The sequence below is a fragment of the Papaver somniferum genome, chromosome 7, assembly GCF_003573695.1.
Source record: "Papaver somniferum cultivar HN1 chromosome 7, ASM357369v1, whole genome shotgun sequence".
NCBI lineage: Eukaryota > Viridiplantae > Streptophyta > Magnoliopsida > Ranunculales > Papaveraceae > Papaver > Papaver somniferum.
Genome location: NC_039364.1, coordinates 242170449 through 242190410, shown reverse-complemented (window position 1 = coordinate 242190410; position 19962 = coordinate 242170449). Strand labels below are relative to the sequence as shown.

General features: G+C 37.0%; 1 protein-coding gene across 1 annotated transcript; it reads left to right on the top strand.

Annotated features, from left to right (window-relative positions):
* Positions 1-18803: 18803 nt before the first annotated feature.
* On the top strand, positions 18804-19424 carry LOC113296273. The gene has a single exon (XM_026544585.1). It carries the CDS (start codon positions 18804-18806, stop codon positions 19422-19424), a length of 621 nt encoding a protein of 206 aa, XP_026400370.1.
* The last annotated feature ends 538 nt before the right edge of the window (positions 19425-19962 follow it).

The window sequence follows — 19962 nt, the reverse complement described above, 5'->3', positions numbered from 1 at the left end:
CGGATGAAATACTACAAACGATAGAAGTGCAACACGACACAAAAGGGAACAACCCGAAGAAGAGGTCATGCGATACATCGGAAGAAGAGTGATGTAATTTTGATAGTGGTAAATAGAGTTCGATTCTCAGACTTGTGAAGATTTGGTTTCAGAATTAAAAAATAAAAATAAAGAAAATATATATACAAGATTGTCACGATATGGAGAGGAACTAGGACTTCGGGTTCCACCATTAATCACATTTAATTAGTTCATATAATGACTCACAACAATTCTAGCTCTTTTTATGGACTCTATTTCTTTGCCAAGGTAGATTTCTAAAATATTAGATGTAAATCACAAGTATGGTATATCAAAAGCTCTTACGTCTAAGCATACGCCATCAAGCGAAATCACAAATAATTAGTAAAAATCATAAATCAATTGAATCAAGTGCAAAAAGTCATAAAGAATCAAATATAGGTACCAAACTATTGTGAAGAAGGCTTCCTCCGTCATCTCAGTGTTGGGGTTTAGCTCATCATGCCCAAAACACACTCAAAAGATAGAAACATGGCTCAAAAGGTGTTTGTATTGAAGAAATTATAGAACACTGACAGTTTGCAACACTATATAGGCGTTACAGACTGACTGTTACGAAGAATCAGCTAAAAAAGATAGAGAACAGTTTCTGGAAGTCTTTCGCAACTAATACTAAACAGCGACTATGTCCTTCTGCTATTGATTAACGACTGCCTCTGAGACATACTTTGGGCGTCTTTGTTTTTCAGCTTCTTATTCTTCTTCTTCCTTCTCTTGTTGCTGTTGCAACTCCACCTGCAGTGTGATTCTCTGCCTCTGCTCCACCCCCAACTCTCGACAACCTTTGTGTGACCACTAGAGCCCTATATATAGATAGCGGATAGATTAAATCTCCAAAAATAAGCTTGTCTCCTTGGGTAGAAAGTATCGGACTTTCTCTTCAAGTCACGAGTTTATCTCAACTTGCAATCTTCCTTTACGCGTCTTCTGGTTCCTCAAAAATCCTTATTAAGACATAATCAAATCCAGCAAATAAGATATCTTCCCTTCTTCCGCGTAAGTACCATATAAAACTCGGAAATTTTCCGAAAATAGCTTACTCCCTACCTAATCAAAATAAGTTTAGAAAATTCATTCCTTCCGATTATGAAACCACTACCTACCCTATTTTGATGTAACAGGGTAATACCAAATCATTACCGTGAAAATATCAGTCTCAATCTCGTCCAAATCTTCTAAATTGAAATCCGATGAATACCTTTCCTTGATCTCCGGCTCAATCTCGTCCAAATCTCCTAAATTGAAACCCGATGAATACCTTTCTCTGTTTGACTTCATATCAATGATCCATCCCAATATAGTTCATTTAATCATCCATACCAACGTTGTTTGGCCCAATCCAGTCAATCCTAATCGAAAACAGCGATTAAATCTCATTAAGTCTCTTCCACAATTCAAACAGAAAATACGCAGGTGACTGGTTCAGTTTTCCCGCCAAAACTGAACTTTTGAACTGGTGAAGAAAGGGTTCCCCCTATCCAATCCGAGAGTGCCCTTATCAGCTATCATATGGGTGCCCTTATCCAACTGAGGGTGCCTTTAGTAATTTCTGTCGGAGGTCCAAATACCACTTTTCGGGCCAATTTAGCCGCAAAAGCTTACTTCTACAAAAACATAAAAAGCCAAAAAAGTACAAAATCGAGCACTAACAATGCACGTAATTGATATCAAAGTAGACACATAAATGCGTCTATCAAGTACCCCCAAACTTATTATTTGCTAGTCCTCGAGCAAATCAAATCTAGAAAATAAAATCCTAACTCACTGTCGCAGGCATCGCGATTGCACTTAGCGTGTGCAACAAGCCTTTAAACCCCTAGGTGGTCCTAGTGGCCGAGTTATAGTCTCGGGAGGGTTTACCAGGGGTGTATCCACAAAACCTTTACTCCGAACCCTAGCTATCTATGCAGAACCTTGGAATAGCACTAAAGAACCTCCTTGGTTGGCATACTCTCATTGACTACAGAAGGAAGTACCCTGATGCAAAATTCCAATTAATGTACACGAGTTTGCACTCACATACTAAAATTCATATATAAGTGACAGAGCTCTACTCAGATAGTTTCACTATGGAGATCAATATTCGGAATAAACAAATCACATGAATAGATTAAGAAGATGGATATAGAGAAAACGTAGGTGAATGGTGTTTCCCATATCTGTCTGAAGGCCACTGCCAAGATGAACCTATCCTAATGGACTGAGATACTGGTCTGACTAATATCACATATACAAGGGAACCAGTGGTATGTAACCCTAATTATAGATCAACTCAGCTAGCATGATTTTATTGAACAATTTATTCCGGTTGGTCTGATGGTCTGGTCTCGATTTTTTTTTTCAACTTTTTTTTCTTTTTTTTTCATAAAATAACTCAATCACTCAACTTCATCCCGGCGGTGGTAACAACTCGATGTGTGTGCCCCACCAAATCACTTAGAGAAACATATTTTAAAAACAAAATAAAATAAAAACAGAAGGTGAAAAGGATTCAGCGAGATATGGCGAAACTACCATGTTATTTCTAACACCTGAGCTCTGTGGTTTTTTGAATAGACTCTATTTAGATGCTTCCATCTACTCATATTGGTTCCTTAACTCCTACGACCAAGATGCTTCCATTCACTTAGATTAGTTAGTTCTATCCTTAATAGGCATAAATTTCTAGGCTCCGGAGTTAAATAATGAAACTAAAAAGTTTCTCCCATACCCCCTAAACTTAAATCTAACATTGTCCTCAATGTTCTAAAGATAAAATTAAAAGCATGAACAAGGAGAAACTGTTACCATTTGAAGCAATGGAGTTAAGGAAAGATATTACCGTGTTGCATGAGCATGGGTTACCTCCCAAGAAGTGCTAAGTTTAACGTCTTCAGTCAGATTTAAGAACGAATTAGTCACCTCAAATCATATAGCAATAGCCGAAACTACTGTGGGTCGTCTGCGTCAAATAATGTTACCACAGATAAAAGGAAACTGCAACAAACCAAAAAAGTGAATAAACATAGCACACCCTTGCCTAGTTTCCTATTTAAGATAACTACATCTAGTTGTGGTTCAGGTTCAGGTTCTATAAATGGGTCTAAATAAAATATTTTCACTGGTTGCACCTCCTCATAAGTAGGATTTGAAAGATCAGGTTCTAAGGTCTGGAAAAATTTAGAAGCACATAATAATAACCTGAATAATTGAGGATCCTCGAAGTCAATCATATTTGACTCAACCAGTTGACCGCAATGAAAGTGGTGGTCTTTCTTAAGAAAATATGTAGTTTCTAATCTCCTAAAGTACTTAGGCTTAGGTTCAAAACTCAATAACTGATACATTTCAAATTCAAACGTTCCCACAATTGGAAGAAAAGTTTTAGGTGGGAAAACAAAATCAATCTGGGTATCATAGCCTGGGTAAAACACATCAACCAGAGGATGGGTTTCTAACAACTGAACTTCTTCCTGGACGTTATTAGATTCAGGAAAACATGTATGAAGATAATCTTGTAAAATGGTTGAGGCACATATGTCAAGTCCCAAGTGAGGGATATTGCTAAGATCTAAAGGTAAGGCGCAAGGAGAGTGATAATCACCCCCAAACTTAGATTTTTGGGTGTCTCCAGATAGACTGGCTACAATTTCCCTAATTTCTAGATCATCAGAATCCTGAAAATGGTCAATTGCTTCTTGTGGATTATACTCAGGTGATGCATCCTCACTCATATTTAAAATCTCTACGAGTTTATCTTCTTCATCTATAACTATTGTTTTTAAATCACTAGACTCTAAAATAATATTCTCAGAATAAACTCATTCCTCTAAACCATTATTGGCTTTGTGATCAAAAGGAAATATTATATCATCTAAAGATGTGTTATCTCTAGTCAAATCCTTATCCTCTTGAATATATAGGTGAATAATCATTAGAATTATTAAGATTTGAATCAGAAATAATATTTTCGTGAAGCTCAATTGGGGTAATAAATTTCCGATTACTAAGCCTACGTATTTCAGATTCTTCCTCAACACTATCCTCATCATAATCATCATTGTAATAACATGAAAATGGTCTAACCTCGTCTAAAAAAGTAGTGTTACCAATTCTAACCTCGTCATCTTGATAATGTGAATAAAAACTATCCTTATTTTCATGGGTAGTATTGTAAACACTATATCGTAAATTAAGACAATCTTGAGCCAGTGTTTCCACAATCCTATTTGTACTCTCAGTAAATCGCTTGAGAGACTCTTCTAGAGACATCTTAGTTGACTGCTCTAGGGATTCGTCTGGAATATTAAAGGTTTCCTTCATAAATAAGGTATGACTCTTGAGAGACTCTTCTAGAGAAATAGAAGCATTATTTTGTTCATATGACTGGTGGGTGAACGAATAGTAATTGGGCTCACCATGGGATGAACCATAACCTTGAAAAGCTTAGCGTTCCCAACCACTATTCATATTATGTATTAGCGCACTACTCGGTCGAACTCGCAAGCGTTGTTATCTCAAGCTTGTTTGTCAAGTTTAGTTTCCAAAACTATAAGTCTTGATTTCTGGTCTACTTATAGTTAAGTCTCGGATTAGGATAGTAAGTGTAGTTGAGCTTTAGAATTCACGGCGTTCATCAAATGAAGACGAAGAACTACTCAAGAGAACTTGTGGAACTTCATCAACAAAAGGTATGTGGAGACTTGAACTTATCTATCACTCAAAAGTCTATCTATTTTATCTCTTATTTTGAGACAAAAGTCGTATTGCTATATAGACTTCAATTATACACATTTGCTATTTCGAGCTGAATTTAACTCACTTATTTATTTCTCGAAATATATGTTGGTAAGCTTTCGCTTTAACCAAGTTTATCTTTACTCTTGACGAAAGTCATATTGATTATCTCAATAACTTGAAAATCGCTTTGATGCTAATAGTTTGTGGATAACAACTATTGTCATCCTCTAAGAAAGTTTCAATAATTGAAATGAGAGTTTAGAACAAGTAACCATGTTTGGATATAAACATAATGTGCATTCACATTTGTGTAAAATCCAAAACCGGGAACCTAAGTATGCGTACCCGTACACGTATTGGTTGGTTGTTGGAAATACGGAACCTAGGTATGCGTACTCGTACGCGTACTGGCGGAAGTTTGGGTCCCGTGAATTTCTGCTGGAGTTTGGAAGTGTGAATTGGTATGCGTACCCGTATGCGTACTGGCGTAACCAAACTCGGTCTGGATACTTAGGTATGCGTACCCGTTTGCATACTTAAGTAGGTTACTTTCTAAAATCGGTTTGTTCATGAACTAAAACATTTATATAATAAGGAATGCAATCTTTTGCAAACCGTGTCTATGATTTTCATGAATTTATTCGAGTGAATCAAAACCTATTTTGCTTCAATTATGTATTGTATACTTCTATGAGATCTAAACAATTGAACAACTCTCTAACTAGTTTCATTCGAGTCATTTGAAATAGTTATGGTAAAGATGAATAAGGTTGATATGAAAGTGTTCATCTGACTAACCATTAGTTAATTGTTATTGAACCGACTAAGTGTACACGTTTAGGTACGGTTACTCAAACCTAAATGAAGGTACATTTCATTTGTGTATAACAAGCTAAGTTCGATCTAACGTTGAAAGATATTAGCTTGAATCTAATCAGGTTTTCATCTAACGGTGAATATTGAATGCTTTGTTACCAAGGTAACTTAGATTGCAAACCCTGATTTGAAATCTATATAAAGGAGAACTCTAGCAACTGGGAAACCTAATCCCCACACCTCTTGTGTGATACTATTTGCATAAGCTAGAGTTGATTCTCCTTTAACCTTAGGTTCTTCACGAAACCCTGTAGGTTAACGACTTAAGGACTTCATTGGGATTGTGAAGCCAGACCCAACTATTTTCTTTGTAGTTGCATGTTCTGATCTTGCTGTTTTCTATTGTGATTTAGTACTATCTTCTTTAAAATTTGCTCGAGATTTTATCTCCGATAGGCAAGATTGAAAAGTAGTCACAAACACCTTCGTCTCATCGTTTGTGATTCCACAATATCTTGTTTCGTTAATCGATTAAGATTATTGTGAGGTAATTGATAATACTAGGCTGTTCTTCGGGAATATAAGTCCGGTTTATCAATCGGTTCCTGTTCACCTTGATTTATCAAAATACGGAACAAAAACTCATAGGTATTTCTGTGGGAGACAGATTTATCTATTCAATAGACTTTTCTGTGTGATACATATTTGTTTATCAAGTCTTCGACTTTGGGTCGTAGCAACTCTTAGTTGTGGGTGAGATCAGCTAAGGAAATCAAGTGCGCAGAATCCGGCGTGGTTCTTGAGGCGTAAGGAACGCAACTGTACCTTGATCAGTGTGAGATTGATTAGGGCTCAACTACATTCCAGTCTGAAGTTAACTTGGAGTAGGCTAGTGTCTGTAGCGGCTTAATACAGTGTGGTGTTAAAATCTGGACTAGGCCCTGGGGTTTTTCTGCATTTGCGGTTTCCTCGTTAACAAAACTTCTGGTGTCTGTGTTATTTATTTTCCGCATTATATTTTGTTATATAATTGAAATATTACAGGTTGTGCGTTGAATCGATCAATTGGTAAATCCAACCTTTGGTTGTTGATTGCAATTGATTGATCCTTGAACATTGGTCTTTGGTACCGTTCAAGTTATTTCTCTTATATTCAATCAAGCTCGCAAATTCCTATTTGTTTGATTGCGGATTGAATTGAGAAATTGAGATATAACTCTTTGATATATTTTTTCTTAAGATTGAGTCTGACTGTCTAGTTGATTCTCTTGAAAGTATATTGGAGTTATTCCATACAGATTGATAAGCGAAATATTGGGTGAGGTTGTTAGACCCCCGCTTTTTCAATTGGTATCAGAGCAAGCAAATACTATAAACCTAATAAGTTTGTGTTTGAGTGATCCCTAAAGTCCGTCCCTATAGGAAATCTAGTTGGGAAACTTGTTCTTGGCATCCGTAACGCACGCCAGAATTTTTTAAATATTGTTCAAAGCTTATTATCCATAAGACCTCCGGTCTCTCAAGATAATCTCGCTTCATCTAAGACTTTGGAAAACTTGGATGATGAGGAACAGTCTAAGAAAAAATTATAAGTTCTTCTAAGAAAAATTGTTCGAAAAAACGTGGTCAACGCTCAAAGATATGGAATCTCACTTGATTAACTCTTAATCTTTTTGAGAAATACTATCGTGATGGATCAATCGACAAAGATCTATTTAAAGCGTTTGAAAGCGTTTTTAGATTCTTAGAAAAACTTAATTCAATTAAGGAATTGAATTGTTCTGATAAAAATTTTGTGCCTGAAAAATCATGTGTACGAACTATGTTTCCTACCAACTCATATGAAATTGATAACATAAATTCTGGTGAGTTTTGTGTAGGTTTTAATGATAGGAAAACGTCGTTCCCTTGTCATAGGAAAAAGGATTTTAAAAATTCTATTAACCCTGAGTATCATCATTACTATGATTATACACATGGCACATGTCACAAATATCAACCGGAAAAGTTGCAGAAGGATCTCTCTGCACTTCTTGCCACTTGGTAACAAGATTGGCTTTATCCCATCTGTATATAACTTGAAGTGGGGCAAGTAACGGTTGACTATTTTGTTAAGAGTGATTCTAGTAGTCCCTCTACTATTGTCTTACTGCACCGTACTGATTCCCTCAGTGTGTGAACCTTGGATGGTAAACATTTTAAGAAATCCTATTTTCCTTTTGTGGGTCGCGGTTCATGGACGGGTCCAAACCCATTCTTGGGTCTATAATAACTAAGGTATGCGTACCATTCTTCTTCCTTCTCTTGTCCGCGTACGTGAATGTTTCTAGGGTTCATGTATCATCTCCATTAAAATTCATCCTTGGAGATTCATAAGTAACTAAGGGTTTCATTCATCATCAAGGAGCAAATCAAGTAAGTTCTTCCTTCTCCTTGTACTCTCAATTTCTAGGTCTTATGGGAAATTTCAAGGTTTCAAAGAAGGTTTCAAAAACTTTGGATTCATCATCTTCTAGCATGACTTTTCCTCAAAATCAAGACTTTATTAGAATTAGATTTGTCAATGATTCTAGTAGTATGATCTTTGAAAGGATTTCTTCGAGTGGTTTTATTCTAGAAAAGAAGCTGGATATGGTTAGTGGTCATAAAGAAGATTTGATTTGTTTTGAGAAATTTAATCTTGGAAACATCTTTAATGGTCTTGGTGAAGGTTTTGATACTCTCACAAGAATCTTCTATGCCAACATCCATGATGTTAATCTTGATGACATAGAATTCAAGACCATGATAAATAGAGAAAGGATTCTTGTTAATATAGAGTTTATTTCAAGGATTACCAAAATTCCTTTGGGTAATTTTCGCCTTCCTAGACCAAATGATGAAAGACAATCATATGAAACCATCTCACATGGTCTTTGTGGCATGAGTGTCAATCGGAATGAAGGAAATTTTCCTATTAATTATCTTATTCTTGTTTTGATGACGTTCAGAAAGCTTGGTATCTCTAATCTTTTTCCCTCCACAATTGAAAATTCTCGTTGGAGTCGCGAGTTTGCAGAGTTGGTCTATTTCCTTGAATTGGGTACCCCAAGTCTCGATATTTGTGGATTCATCATTTTTCAAATGGTTTCGATGACTTCACCAAACAAGAAGTTAGGATTTCCTTGCTTGATTGGACAATTTTTCCATGAACACTCTATTGCTCCAATCGACAACTCTCTTGGAACACCCAAACTTGTTCGCCCATGTACATTTAAGTGTATGGAGGAGAATATGTGCAAAAGACAAAGATGTGATTCCATTGATGATTCTTGTGATCTTACCACCTTGAGTCTTCTTCAACAAATTCACAAGGGTGTGTGTAAGATCAATTCAATGGTAAAGTCAACTGTGTTTGATTGCAACTAAGTTTCCGGAAATCAAGGAAGATATGGATATTGTTCAAGCCTCTTGGATGGTTTCAGAAGATGAAGATGATGAGTAAGCTTCTTGTCTCTTAATTTTCATTTTATGTGTAGGAAACTTCTTATGAGAATTTATTCTTGTGTTTTAAGAAGGATAACTAGGGTTTGGAATAGCAATCATTGTGAGTACACATAGCCATTTCCAACGATTTTCGTCTTGCAATATTTTTAGATTTATTTATTTAAATTCTAAAGTTTATTTGGAAGATGATTTTGCAGTATTAATCTTTATGGTTTTATATATTGCAACTTGTTATGGGATATGTGTGTTTGCGTCCGTGAACTATGATTGTCCCACAATGGTCAAAAGTTAAGTCTTTCATATGTCTTTATGAAAATATTGATAAAAGATTGAATGAACTTTTGATAAACAAAAGTTAAGCCTATGATGTCATTATGCAAATATTGATGGAAGAAAGGATGAACTTTTGTTTACAAAGGTTAAGTCTATTATATGTCTCTATGCAAATAGCGATGAAAAATAGAATGAATCTTTGAATATTCCGCAGTATTGGTCTTTCCCTGATCCACATCCTTGTGTAAATACTGTGCGGCTCCGTAAGTTTTCTTATGTGAGCATTTCCGATTAAATTAATCATGGTTTCTCTTGTGGTTAATTTAATTGAGTATTTTGGATACAAAATTCATGTTTCATGAGATTTGTTAATGTCCAAAGAAACCTTTCTTTTCTTGTAAAAGCAAGGTCGCTCTTGTTGTTCCTTTTGGAATGACATTTTATGGGGGAGAGTTCTTAATTGAACTTGTGCTTAATTGCCAAATCTTTGTGGGGAGTGCGGCTGTGGAATATTATAGGGGCTATCTTGTATCTTTATAAACTCCTCGATGAATGCATTTAGTTTCGGCTATATGATTGCATCTAAACAAGTTGATATGTGCTTCTCTTTTGGTCATGAAGTGTCTTATGGAAATTTCATTAGGATCCCACTAATTTTTGTACCTTTGCCAATTTTATTGACAAAAAGGGGGAGAATTAATGTGTAGTTCACACTAAAAATACATATGGTTTACGGATCAGTATGTAAGGGGATTGGTTTTCATGTGAGATGAAGTATTGACTAAGTGGGAGTGATACATATCACCATAGTATTGTTGTCGAAGTTGTGATGCAATTGAACTTTGATGTTGTGTAATAATACTATGACACTGTATAACAATTATTGAGAGATACTGTTTTCTCATTGTTATAGCTACGGATCTTCAACAACGATGAAGCTGAGTTGAACACATTTTGAATCATTGGAGTACTTGGAAGTGACGAAGATTTCGAGTAATGTTGAAGAACCAAGGAGATCAAGCATGTGGATGAGAAGCTACAAAGTTTATTTATTTTGTATTCCATATGTATTGATAGTTTTGTCACTAAAATTGATAAAGGGGGAGATTGTTAGAGCACTGCTCGGTCGAACTCGCAAGCGTTGCTATCTCAAGCTTGCTTGTCAAGTTTAGTTGCCAAAAACTATAAGTCTTGATTTCTAGTCTACTTATATCTAAGTCTCGGATTAGGATAGTAAGTGTAGTTGAGCTTTATACTCCACGGCGTTCATCGAATGAAGACGAAGAACTACTCAAGGGAACTTGTGGAACTTCATCAACAAAAGGTATGTGGAGACATGAACTTATCTATCACTCAAAAGTCTATCTATTCTATCTCCTATTTTAAGACAAAAGTCGTATTACTATATAGACTTCAATTATACACATTTGCTATTTCGAGCTGAGTTTAACTCACTTATCTATTTCTCGAAATATGTGTTGGTAAGCTTTCGCTTTAACCAAGTTTATCTTTTCTCTTGACGAAAGCCATATTGATTATTTTAATAACTTGAAAATCGCTTTGATGCTAATAGTTTGTGGATAACAACTATTGTCATCCTCTAAGAAAGTTTCAATGATTGAAATGATAGTTTAGAACAAGTAACCATGTTTGGATATAAACATAGTGTGTATTCACATTTGTGTAAAATCCAAAACCGGGAACCTAAGTATGTGTACCCGTACGCGTACTGGTTGGTTGTTGGAAGTCCGGAACCTATGTATGCGTACCCATACACGTACTGGCGGAAGTTTCGGTTCCGTGAATTTCTGATGGAGTTTGGAAGTGTGAATTGGTATGCGTACCCGTATGCGTACTGGCGTAACCAAACTCGGTCCGGCTACTTAGGTATGCGTACCTGTTTGCATACTTAAGTATGTTACTTTCTAAAATCGGTTTGTTCATGAACTAAAACATTTATACGATAAGGAATGCAATCTTTTGCAAACCGTGGCTATGATGTTCATGAATTGATTCGAGTGAATCAAAATCGATTTTGCTTCAATTGTGTCTTTTATACTTCTATGAGATCTAAGCAATTGAACAACTCTCTAACTAGTTTCATTTGAGTCATTTGAACTAGTTATGGTAAAGATGAATAAGGTTGATATGAAAGTGTTCATATGGCTAACCATTGGTTAACTATTGTTGAACCGACTAAGTGTACACGTTTAGGTACGGTTTCTCAAACCTAAATGAAGGTACATTTCATTTGTGTATAACAAGATAAGTTCGATCTAACGGTAGAAAGAAATTAGCTTGAAAATCTAATCGGGTTTTCATTTAACGGTGAAGATTAAATGCTTTTTTACCAAGGTAACTTAGATTGCAAACCCTGATTTGAAATCGATATAAAGGAAAACTCTAGCAACTGGAAAACCTAATCCCCACACCTCCTGTGTGATACTAGTTGTATAAGCTAGAGTCGATTCTCCTTTAACCTTAGGTTTTTCACAAAACCCTGTAGGTTAACGACTTAAAGACTTCATTGGGATTATGAAGCCAGACCGAACTATTTTCTCTGTAGTTGCGTGTTCTGATCTTGTTGTTTTCTATTGTGTTTGAGTACTATATTCTTTAAGATTTGCTCGATATTTTATCTCCGATAGGCAAGATTGAAAGTAGTCACAAACATCTTCGTCTCATCGTTTGTGATTCACAATATCTTGTTTCGTTAATCAAATAAGATTATTGTGAGGTGATTGATAATACTAGGCTGTTCTTCGTGAATATAAGTACGGTTTATCAATTGGTTCTTGTTCACCTTGATTTATCAAAAGACGGAACGAAAACTCGTAAGTATTCCTGTGGGAGACAGATTTATCTATTCAATAGACTTTTATGTGTGATACAAGTTTGTTTATCAAGTCTTCGACTTTGGGTCGTAGAAACTCTTAGTTGTGGGCGAGATCAGCTAAGGGAATCAAGTGCGCAGAATCCTGCGTGGTTCTTGAGGCGTAAGGAACGCAACTGTACCTTGATCAGTGTGAGACTGATTAGGGCTCAACTACATTCCAGTACGAAGTTAACTTGGCGTAGGCTAGTGTCTGTAGCGGCTTAATACAGTGTGGTGTTCAAATCTGGACTAGGTCCAGGGGTTTTTCTGCATTTGCGGTTTCCTCGTTAACAAAACTTCTGATGTCTGTGTTATTTCTTTTCCGCGTTATATTTTGTTATATAATTTGAATATCACAGGTTGTGTGTTGAATCGATCAATTAAATCCAACCTTTGGTTGTTGATTGAAATTGATTGATCCTTGAACATTGGTCTTTGGTACCATTCAAGTTATTTCTCTTATATTCAATCAGGCTCGTAAATTCCTATTTGTTTGATTGCGGATTGAATTGAGAAATTGAGATATAACTCTTTGATATACTTTTTCTTAAGATTGAGTCTGACTGTCTAGTTGATTCTCTTGAAAGTATATTGGAGTTAGTCCATACAGATTGCAAAGATAAATATTGGGTGAGGTTGTTAGACCCCCTCTTTTTTACTATGGTCATAATAAGAATAATGTACATGTTGCTCAGTCGGATATTCATTGTATTGGCTATTATAATACCATTTCGACATAATCCGTGCACGTGCAAATGCAAATGCTGAGGTTCACTATTTTGGGTAAGCTTGGGTTACCTTTAGAAAAATATACCTACAGTCAGAGACTGGTCAAAGGTACGAGGCTAAGGCTTGTGGTATTTCGGACGATAACGCCCAGAGGGTTCACCTTACTAAACCACGTGTTTTCCTACTAATCGGTGTCAGACGATGCAATATGAAGTGCACGTGTGCTTTCGTGTTTGTGTTTTTTTTTTTGTTTTTTTGAAATAAAATATATACAAACAAGCAAAAAAAATATAAAAGTTCCAAAAATATATAATAAAAGTTTGGGATTTTCTGCTCTTTTAGGAAAGTCCAACTTTCCACCTTTAGTTTCCAGCAAAACCTGCACACCAAAAACAAAAATACCCAAAGTAAAATCTAACAAAAAAATAAGGAAATAAATAAAATAAAAATAAACCTAAAAAAAGTAAAATCTAAAACCTAACCTAAAAACAAGTCTGCGTCGGCGACGCCAAAAATTGATGTAATTTTTGATAGTGGTAAATAGAGTTTGATTCTCAGACTTGTGAAGATTTGGTTTTCAGAATTAAAAAATAAAAATAAAGAAAATATATATATAATTATTGGATAACGATTATTACATGAAACTAATTGGAAGCCTAACAAGCTAAGCTCCAACGACATACTACTACATTAATTGAACAGGTTGTTGTGCTAGCCTACCAGCGAGCCTCATGGGTAACCTATCCAAATGAGCCAAAGCGGATGGGGGATGAGACTGTGTCATAAGGGGGGAAAACTAGCTCTACCTTTCATGTTAATTTGTGCAATATTACGCCATTGGGGGCTCGAATCTGGGACCTCCTGGAACGCATGAAACTTTTAGGAACGAGGATGACCAGCTGATCTAGGTGCCCGTTCTTCCACCATTAATCACATTCAGTTGGTTCATATAATGAGTCACAACAATTCTAGCTCTTTTTATGGACTCTATTTCTTTGCCAAGGTGGATTTCTAAAATATTAGATGTAAATCACAAGTATGGTATACAAAAGCTCTTACGTCTAAGCATACGCCATCAAACGAAATCACAAATAGTTAGTAAAAATCATAAATCAATTGAATCAAGTGCAAAAATTCATAAATAATCAAATATAGGTACCAAACAATTGTGAATAAGGCTTCCTCCGTCATCCCAGTGTTGGGGTTTAGCTCATCATGCCCAAACACACTCAAAAGATAGAAACATGACTCAAAAGGTGTTTGTATTGAAGAAATTATAGAACACTGACAGTTTGCAACGCTATATAGGCGTTACAGACTGACTGTTACGAAGAATCAGCTTTAAAAGATAGAGAACAGTTTCTGGAAGTCTTTCGCAACTAATACTAAACAACGACAATGTTTGTCTGCTGTTGATTAACGACTGCCTCTGAGACAGACTTTGGGCGTCTTTGTTCTTCAACTTCTTCTTCTTCCTTCTCCTGCTTCTGCTGCAACTCCACCTGCAGCGTGATTCTCTGCCTCTGCTCCACCCCCAACTCTCGACAACCTTTTTATGACCACCTATAGCCCTATATATTGATAGCAGATAGATTAAATCTCCAAAAATAAGCTTATCTCCTTGGATAGAAAGTATCGTACTTTCTCTTCAAGTCACGAGTTTATCTCAACTTGCAATCTTCCTTTACACGTCTTCTGGTTCCTCAAAATCCTTTTTAAGACATAATCAAATCCAGCAAATAAGATATCTTCCCTTCTTCCACATAAGTACCATATAAAACTCGGAAATTTTCCGAGAATAGCTTACTCCTTACCTAATCGAAATAAGTATAGAAACTTCATTCATTCTGATTCTGAAACCAAACCTACCCTGTTTTGATGTAACAGGGTAATACCAAATCATTAACGTGAAAATCTCCGGCTCAATCTCGTCCAAATCTTCCAAATTGAAACCCGATGAATACGTTTCCCTGTTTAACTTCATATCAATGATTTAGCCCAATATAGTCCATTTAATCTTCCATACCAACGTTGTTTGTCCCAATCCAGTCAATCCCAATCGAAAACAACGATTAAATCCCATCAAGTCTCTTCCACAATTCGGACAAAAAATACGCAGGTGATTGGTTCAGTTTTCCCACCAAAACTGAACTTTTGAACGATGAAGAAAGGGTGCCCCCTATCCAATCCGAGAGTGCCCTTATCAACTATCATGTGGGTGCTCTTATCCAACTGATGGGTGCCTTTAGTAATTTCTGTTGGAGGTCCAAATACCGCATTTCGAGCCAAATTATCCGCAAAAGCTTATTTCTCCAAAAACACCTACAAAGACGTAAAAAGCCAAATAAATACAAAATCGAGTACTAACAATACACGTAATTGATATCAAAGTGGACACATAAATGCGTCTATCAAAGAGAAATGAAGAGCCAGTTCGATCGACGATGAGATGTACGATGATACTATCAGCTCAGTAGTACCGCATCATATCTTCACGGGTCCAGTTTGTCTATAAATACCAGTCTATGTAGAAGGAGATGAACATGTAATTTTAGATGGTCTTTCTCCAAAGAGTTATAAAGAGAGATTCAGAGAAAGAAAGATTGGGAATCTTAAGTGATATTTGTAATTCATCTAAGGGTAAAACCTTCAATAATAAAAATAGATAGTTTTCTTCACCGTGGATGTAGGTCTACAAGGCCGAACCACGTTAAATACTTGTGTTCATCTTTACTTTCGTGTTATTTGGATATTTTTTTACTTTGAATCTTGAATGTTTATGATTTTATAGTCGTTAGATCTACTTGGGTGTAGTCATCAGAAGAGATGCAACTACATTTTGGCGCTAGAAACAGGGAGGTATGAAGATTTTGTCTACGTCCCTTGAAAATTTTTCAAAGTTTTTCAAAATTCAATGAAAAAAGTTATTTTTTTCTTTACTTCATAGATCTTTATAAGACTTAGCGATTCGATCTCAGACACAACAAGATCTACATGATTTCATGGTTGCAAAGTCCTGTAGATCCTCAAAAAGCACCGGATCTAAAACTATATCGTTTGTTCTTCCCGATTTATGCTTTCTATGATCGATTCATCACCTTCCTAAAGAGGCTCGGGAGAGTAGACGGTTAGAACATTAGAGAGTCATAGACTTCTTGAAAAAGTTCACAAAACCTCCTCCATGAACGAGTTAGAAAGGAATATAAGCAAGTAAACTTCGTAGAACGAAAATACACTACGACAGTTGAAAAGGCTCAAAGGTTGAAGGCATTTTGAGGTATTTCTCGCCTCTTAAAACTCCATATATAACATAAACTCTTCCTCTTGGAAACGCAAATCTAAGCAAGGAAAAAATATTAAAGAGTACATATATAATCATTTATCAAACATAAGTTTGTAAAAATCAAAAATTCAGGCGTTGAGAAACACTTCCAAACATGGAAAAACATACTTAATTGTCATAATTTGGTTTTTACCCATTAAAGGTATGACGTGCAGGAGGAGGTAGTTTACTAAAAAAAAAAACACTTTTTCCTGACACCAAAACTTTATCCAGTTGGGGACTGTTTTAACGTCATCCTCACATATTTACAAAACTTACTGCAAAGTCTCCCTGAACTAAAAACTGTACAGTCTGAACTATGACCAAGAAACTGCACATGAACTGCAAACATAGAGTGCCGCTTTTCTGAAAGAAAAGATAAATTAAGTATTATTGCATATCTCGCAGGTAAGATGATGGGACGAGACGATCTTCTCGTACAAACCTATGAGAAACTGGTGGCACATTACCCGAAGGACTCGACGCGATGGAGCTAGGAGAAGCTCTGCTCAATGGTGTTTTCTCAGGCGAAGGATAGCCGGAGAATCAATATCGGGAAGGCTTGACGAATAACTATGATTTCGATGATGAGGACAATCTTTACGAGGGACAAGATGAAATTCATTTGACTCAACCAAAAGGACTGCTGAACCCAATAGTAAACACCATGGTAAGAAAGGAGGACTCCTCCAGCCTTAATAACAACATTGTTGCCCTCGCAGCTATCATGAAAGCACAAATGGTGCAAGAAGAGTGAATGAAAAATATAGAACGACGTATCAAGAGATTAGAAAACAAAAACAGAAAATTGATACACCTGGTGAAGAACAAGGCGCCATCCACCACACCGAAGGAGGTCCCCGAGAAGGAAAATCCTCTTGAGCACTTACAAGACGATGAACACATCGTCATACCAAACACCTCAAACGAGGCGACGAAGGATAGGTTCCAACGAGGAAGCAAGGCATCCCTAAACGATGAAGAAAGTCATTCAGAAGGATCGTCCGATGTCAACCCCAGACACAAACGTGTCCAGAAGAAAAGTGAGGACGAAACCAAAACCACTGACCAACCCGAGAACCCATCGGGTGGAAATCCTAGGAGAGGGAAAACTTCGAAAGAGAAGTCTACTCGTTCCAAGCACACATCGCACGAAAGACAATCCGATGAGGATTCATGGCAATCAAGGTATCGCTATCCAGAGGTTTCTTTCTCACCTGAAAGGGATTTTCGTAGAAAAAGAAGGTCTAAAAGATACACATCGATGACAAAACTGCAAGAGAGAAAATGCCAACTTGAGGCAATGTACAAAGAAGCCACCAGAAGGCAAGGATGCCAAAATTTGACGGAAGTAATGCAGGAAGAAGGACAATCGCCCCTAGCGGCAAGTTTGTTATCCAAACCGTTTCCAAGAAAATGTTCTCTCCCGAACTTTACAACTATCTTTAATGGAACAGGCGATGCGATTGAACATCTCCGATCATATCGAATGACGTTAACACAATGGAGTCAGTACAATGTCGTGATGTGCAAGGTTTTCCCGGCTTGTCTAAAAGAAGAAGCCCTGATGTGGTTCAATAACTTTCCAAGAGAATCAGTCAAATCATTTGCCTACATATCCAAACTATTCTTGGAAGCCTACATGCATAACAGTCGTGTTAAGACAGGAATTGACATGTTGTTCCAATTAAGTAGAGGGCCTACTGAGTCCCTGCGATTTTTGGTAACACGATGGAGGAAATTCCGTGCAGAAACCAGAAGGGTCCCCGAAGCCTATGCGATCTTAGGTTTCAAAAATAGTCTACGAAAGATAGACCCTATATTTGTGAGAATGTACGAAACGATGCCACCCTGCTTGCGAAAGCTAAGGTAAATCCAAGAGGATTACATGGCCCTCGAAGAACTTCAATATGGGACATACGACAAGTTAGTCCAAGGTAATAGTAGAGGAGAAAATGTGGTAGAAACATAGATCTTCTAACGAGCTCACAACGAGTCATCCCGATTCGAAAAACAGAGAAGTGGAGAATGGAAAGTACGGGACCATAGCCAGCAAAAGAAGGGAAAATTTGTGGACCCCGTCTACACAAAGCTAAACACCCCCATCTCAGAAATCTTTAAGAAGATCGATGGAAAGTACAAAATCATTTTTCCATGGAACAGAGGAAAACAACTCGAGCATGCAAAGAATAAGAAAGATTATTGTGAGTTACAACAATTTTATAATCATCCTACAAACCCATGTAGAGATCTGATGAAGGTGGTACTAGATATGATCGAAGATAGAAAGCTCCAGGAGTATATCGCATTGTCAGCTCCTCCCCAGGCGACAGGATCCCCAGTACATCGTGTGAAGATCCCATGAGAAAAACAGTATTTGGGATGTAATATGATTTCCCATTCGGATGTTACTGCACCTACACTGGAGGGAAACATCACGGGACGAATCCATAAACGAAACTTTGAAGGAAATGAGGTTTTAGCGTGGCAAAAGAACCTCCGATGGAGGAATTGATGAAACATCCCATCAACTTTTCATCCTCCGAAGCACCAGATAGTGGAAGAAACCATAATGATTCTCTAGTGGTCACGATGGCTATTGCACTGCCCGAACACGAAGAGGAAGAAGAGAAGCCAAAATCAGTTCCATGGGCACTGCCTAAAATATTGATCGATGGCGGAAGCTCTGTCGAAATCTTATTATATGAAACGTTTAAGAAGATTGGCTTGAAAGAAAAATGCCTCATACCATCCACGTATAATATCTTTGATTTCAATGGATCGTCAACCTTTCCTAGAGGCGAAGTGACTCTAGAGATTAGTGTAGGGAAAATACTGACCTCGACTACCTTCTGTGTAGTAACTGTAGTTTCACCTTCTACCTCTATTCTCGGGCGATCCTGGGTTCATGGAATTAAAGGATTCGCGTCAACTTACCATCAGAGGTTAAGGTTCCCAACCCCCAATGGGATCGTAGAGATCATAGGAGATTCCGGCGAAGCGAAGTATTGTTACGACATGGATGTGCGAAATGGTGAAAATAAGGTCAATTTACCAAAAAAGGGGAAGAAAAGAGCTAAAAACGCTAAAAGTCAGGAGGAGATTGATACTTATATTGCATAAACAAATGAAGCTAGACACTCAGACATCGTGAAAGGACCTTCTTCGGGTGAATCCATAGAGCCCTTAAAGCAATTACAAAGCCTATACGAAATTGGAAAGCCAAAACCGAACTTCTCGGCCTCAGAACCTATGAAGGAAGTAAACATTAGAACATCCGAAAACCCAGGGATGGTTAAAATTGGAACCCTCATTAACACAGATGAAGAAGAAAAGTTAGTACAAGTACTAAGGGAATACTCCGACGTCTTTGCGTTCCAAATGGAGGATATGCCAGGGATATATCCCGAAGTTTGTTACCATCATTTGAAAATTAATCCAAATCATAAACCTATGATACAAGAATCAGAAAGGTAGCACCCTAATACCATGAGGCGATTCAAATCGAAGTAAAGAAAATGAAAGCTTAAGGTGTCATCCGAGAAGTACAGTATCCAGTATGGATATCTAACATGGTGATCGTTCCAAAGAAGAATGGGGGAGTGAGAATATGTATTTATTTTAGCGACCTTAATAAGGCACGTCCGAAGGACAGTTTTCC

What these genes read in the sequence shown, in the direction of transcription:
- LOC113296273 (XM_026544585.1), top strand. Translation starts at nt 18,804, where the DNA reads ATGGAGGAATTGATGAAACATCCCATCAACTTTTCATCCTCCGAAGCA.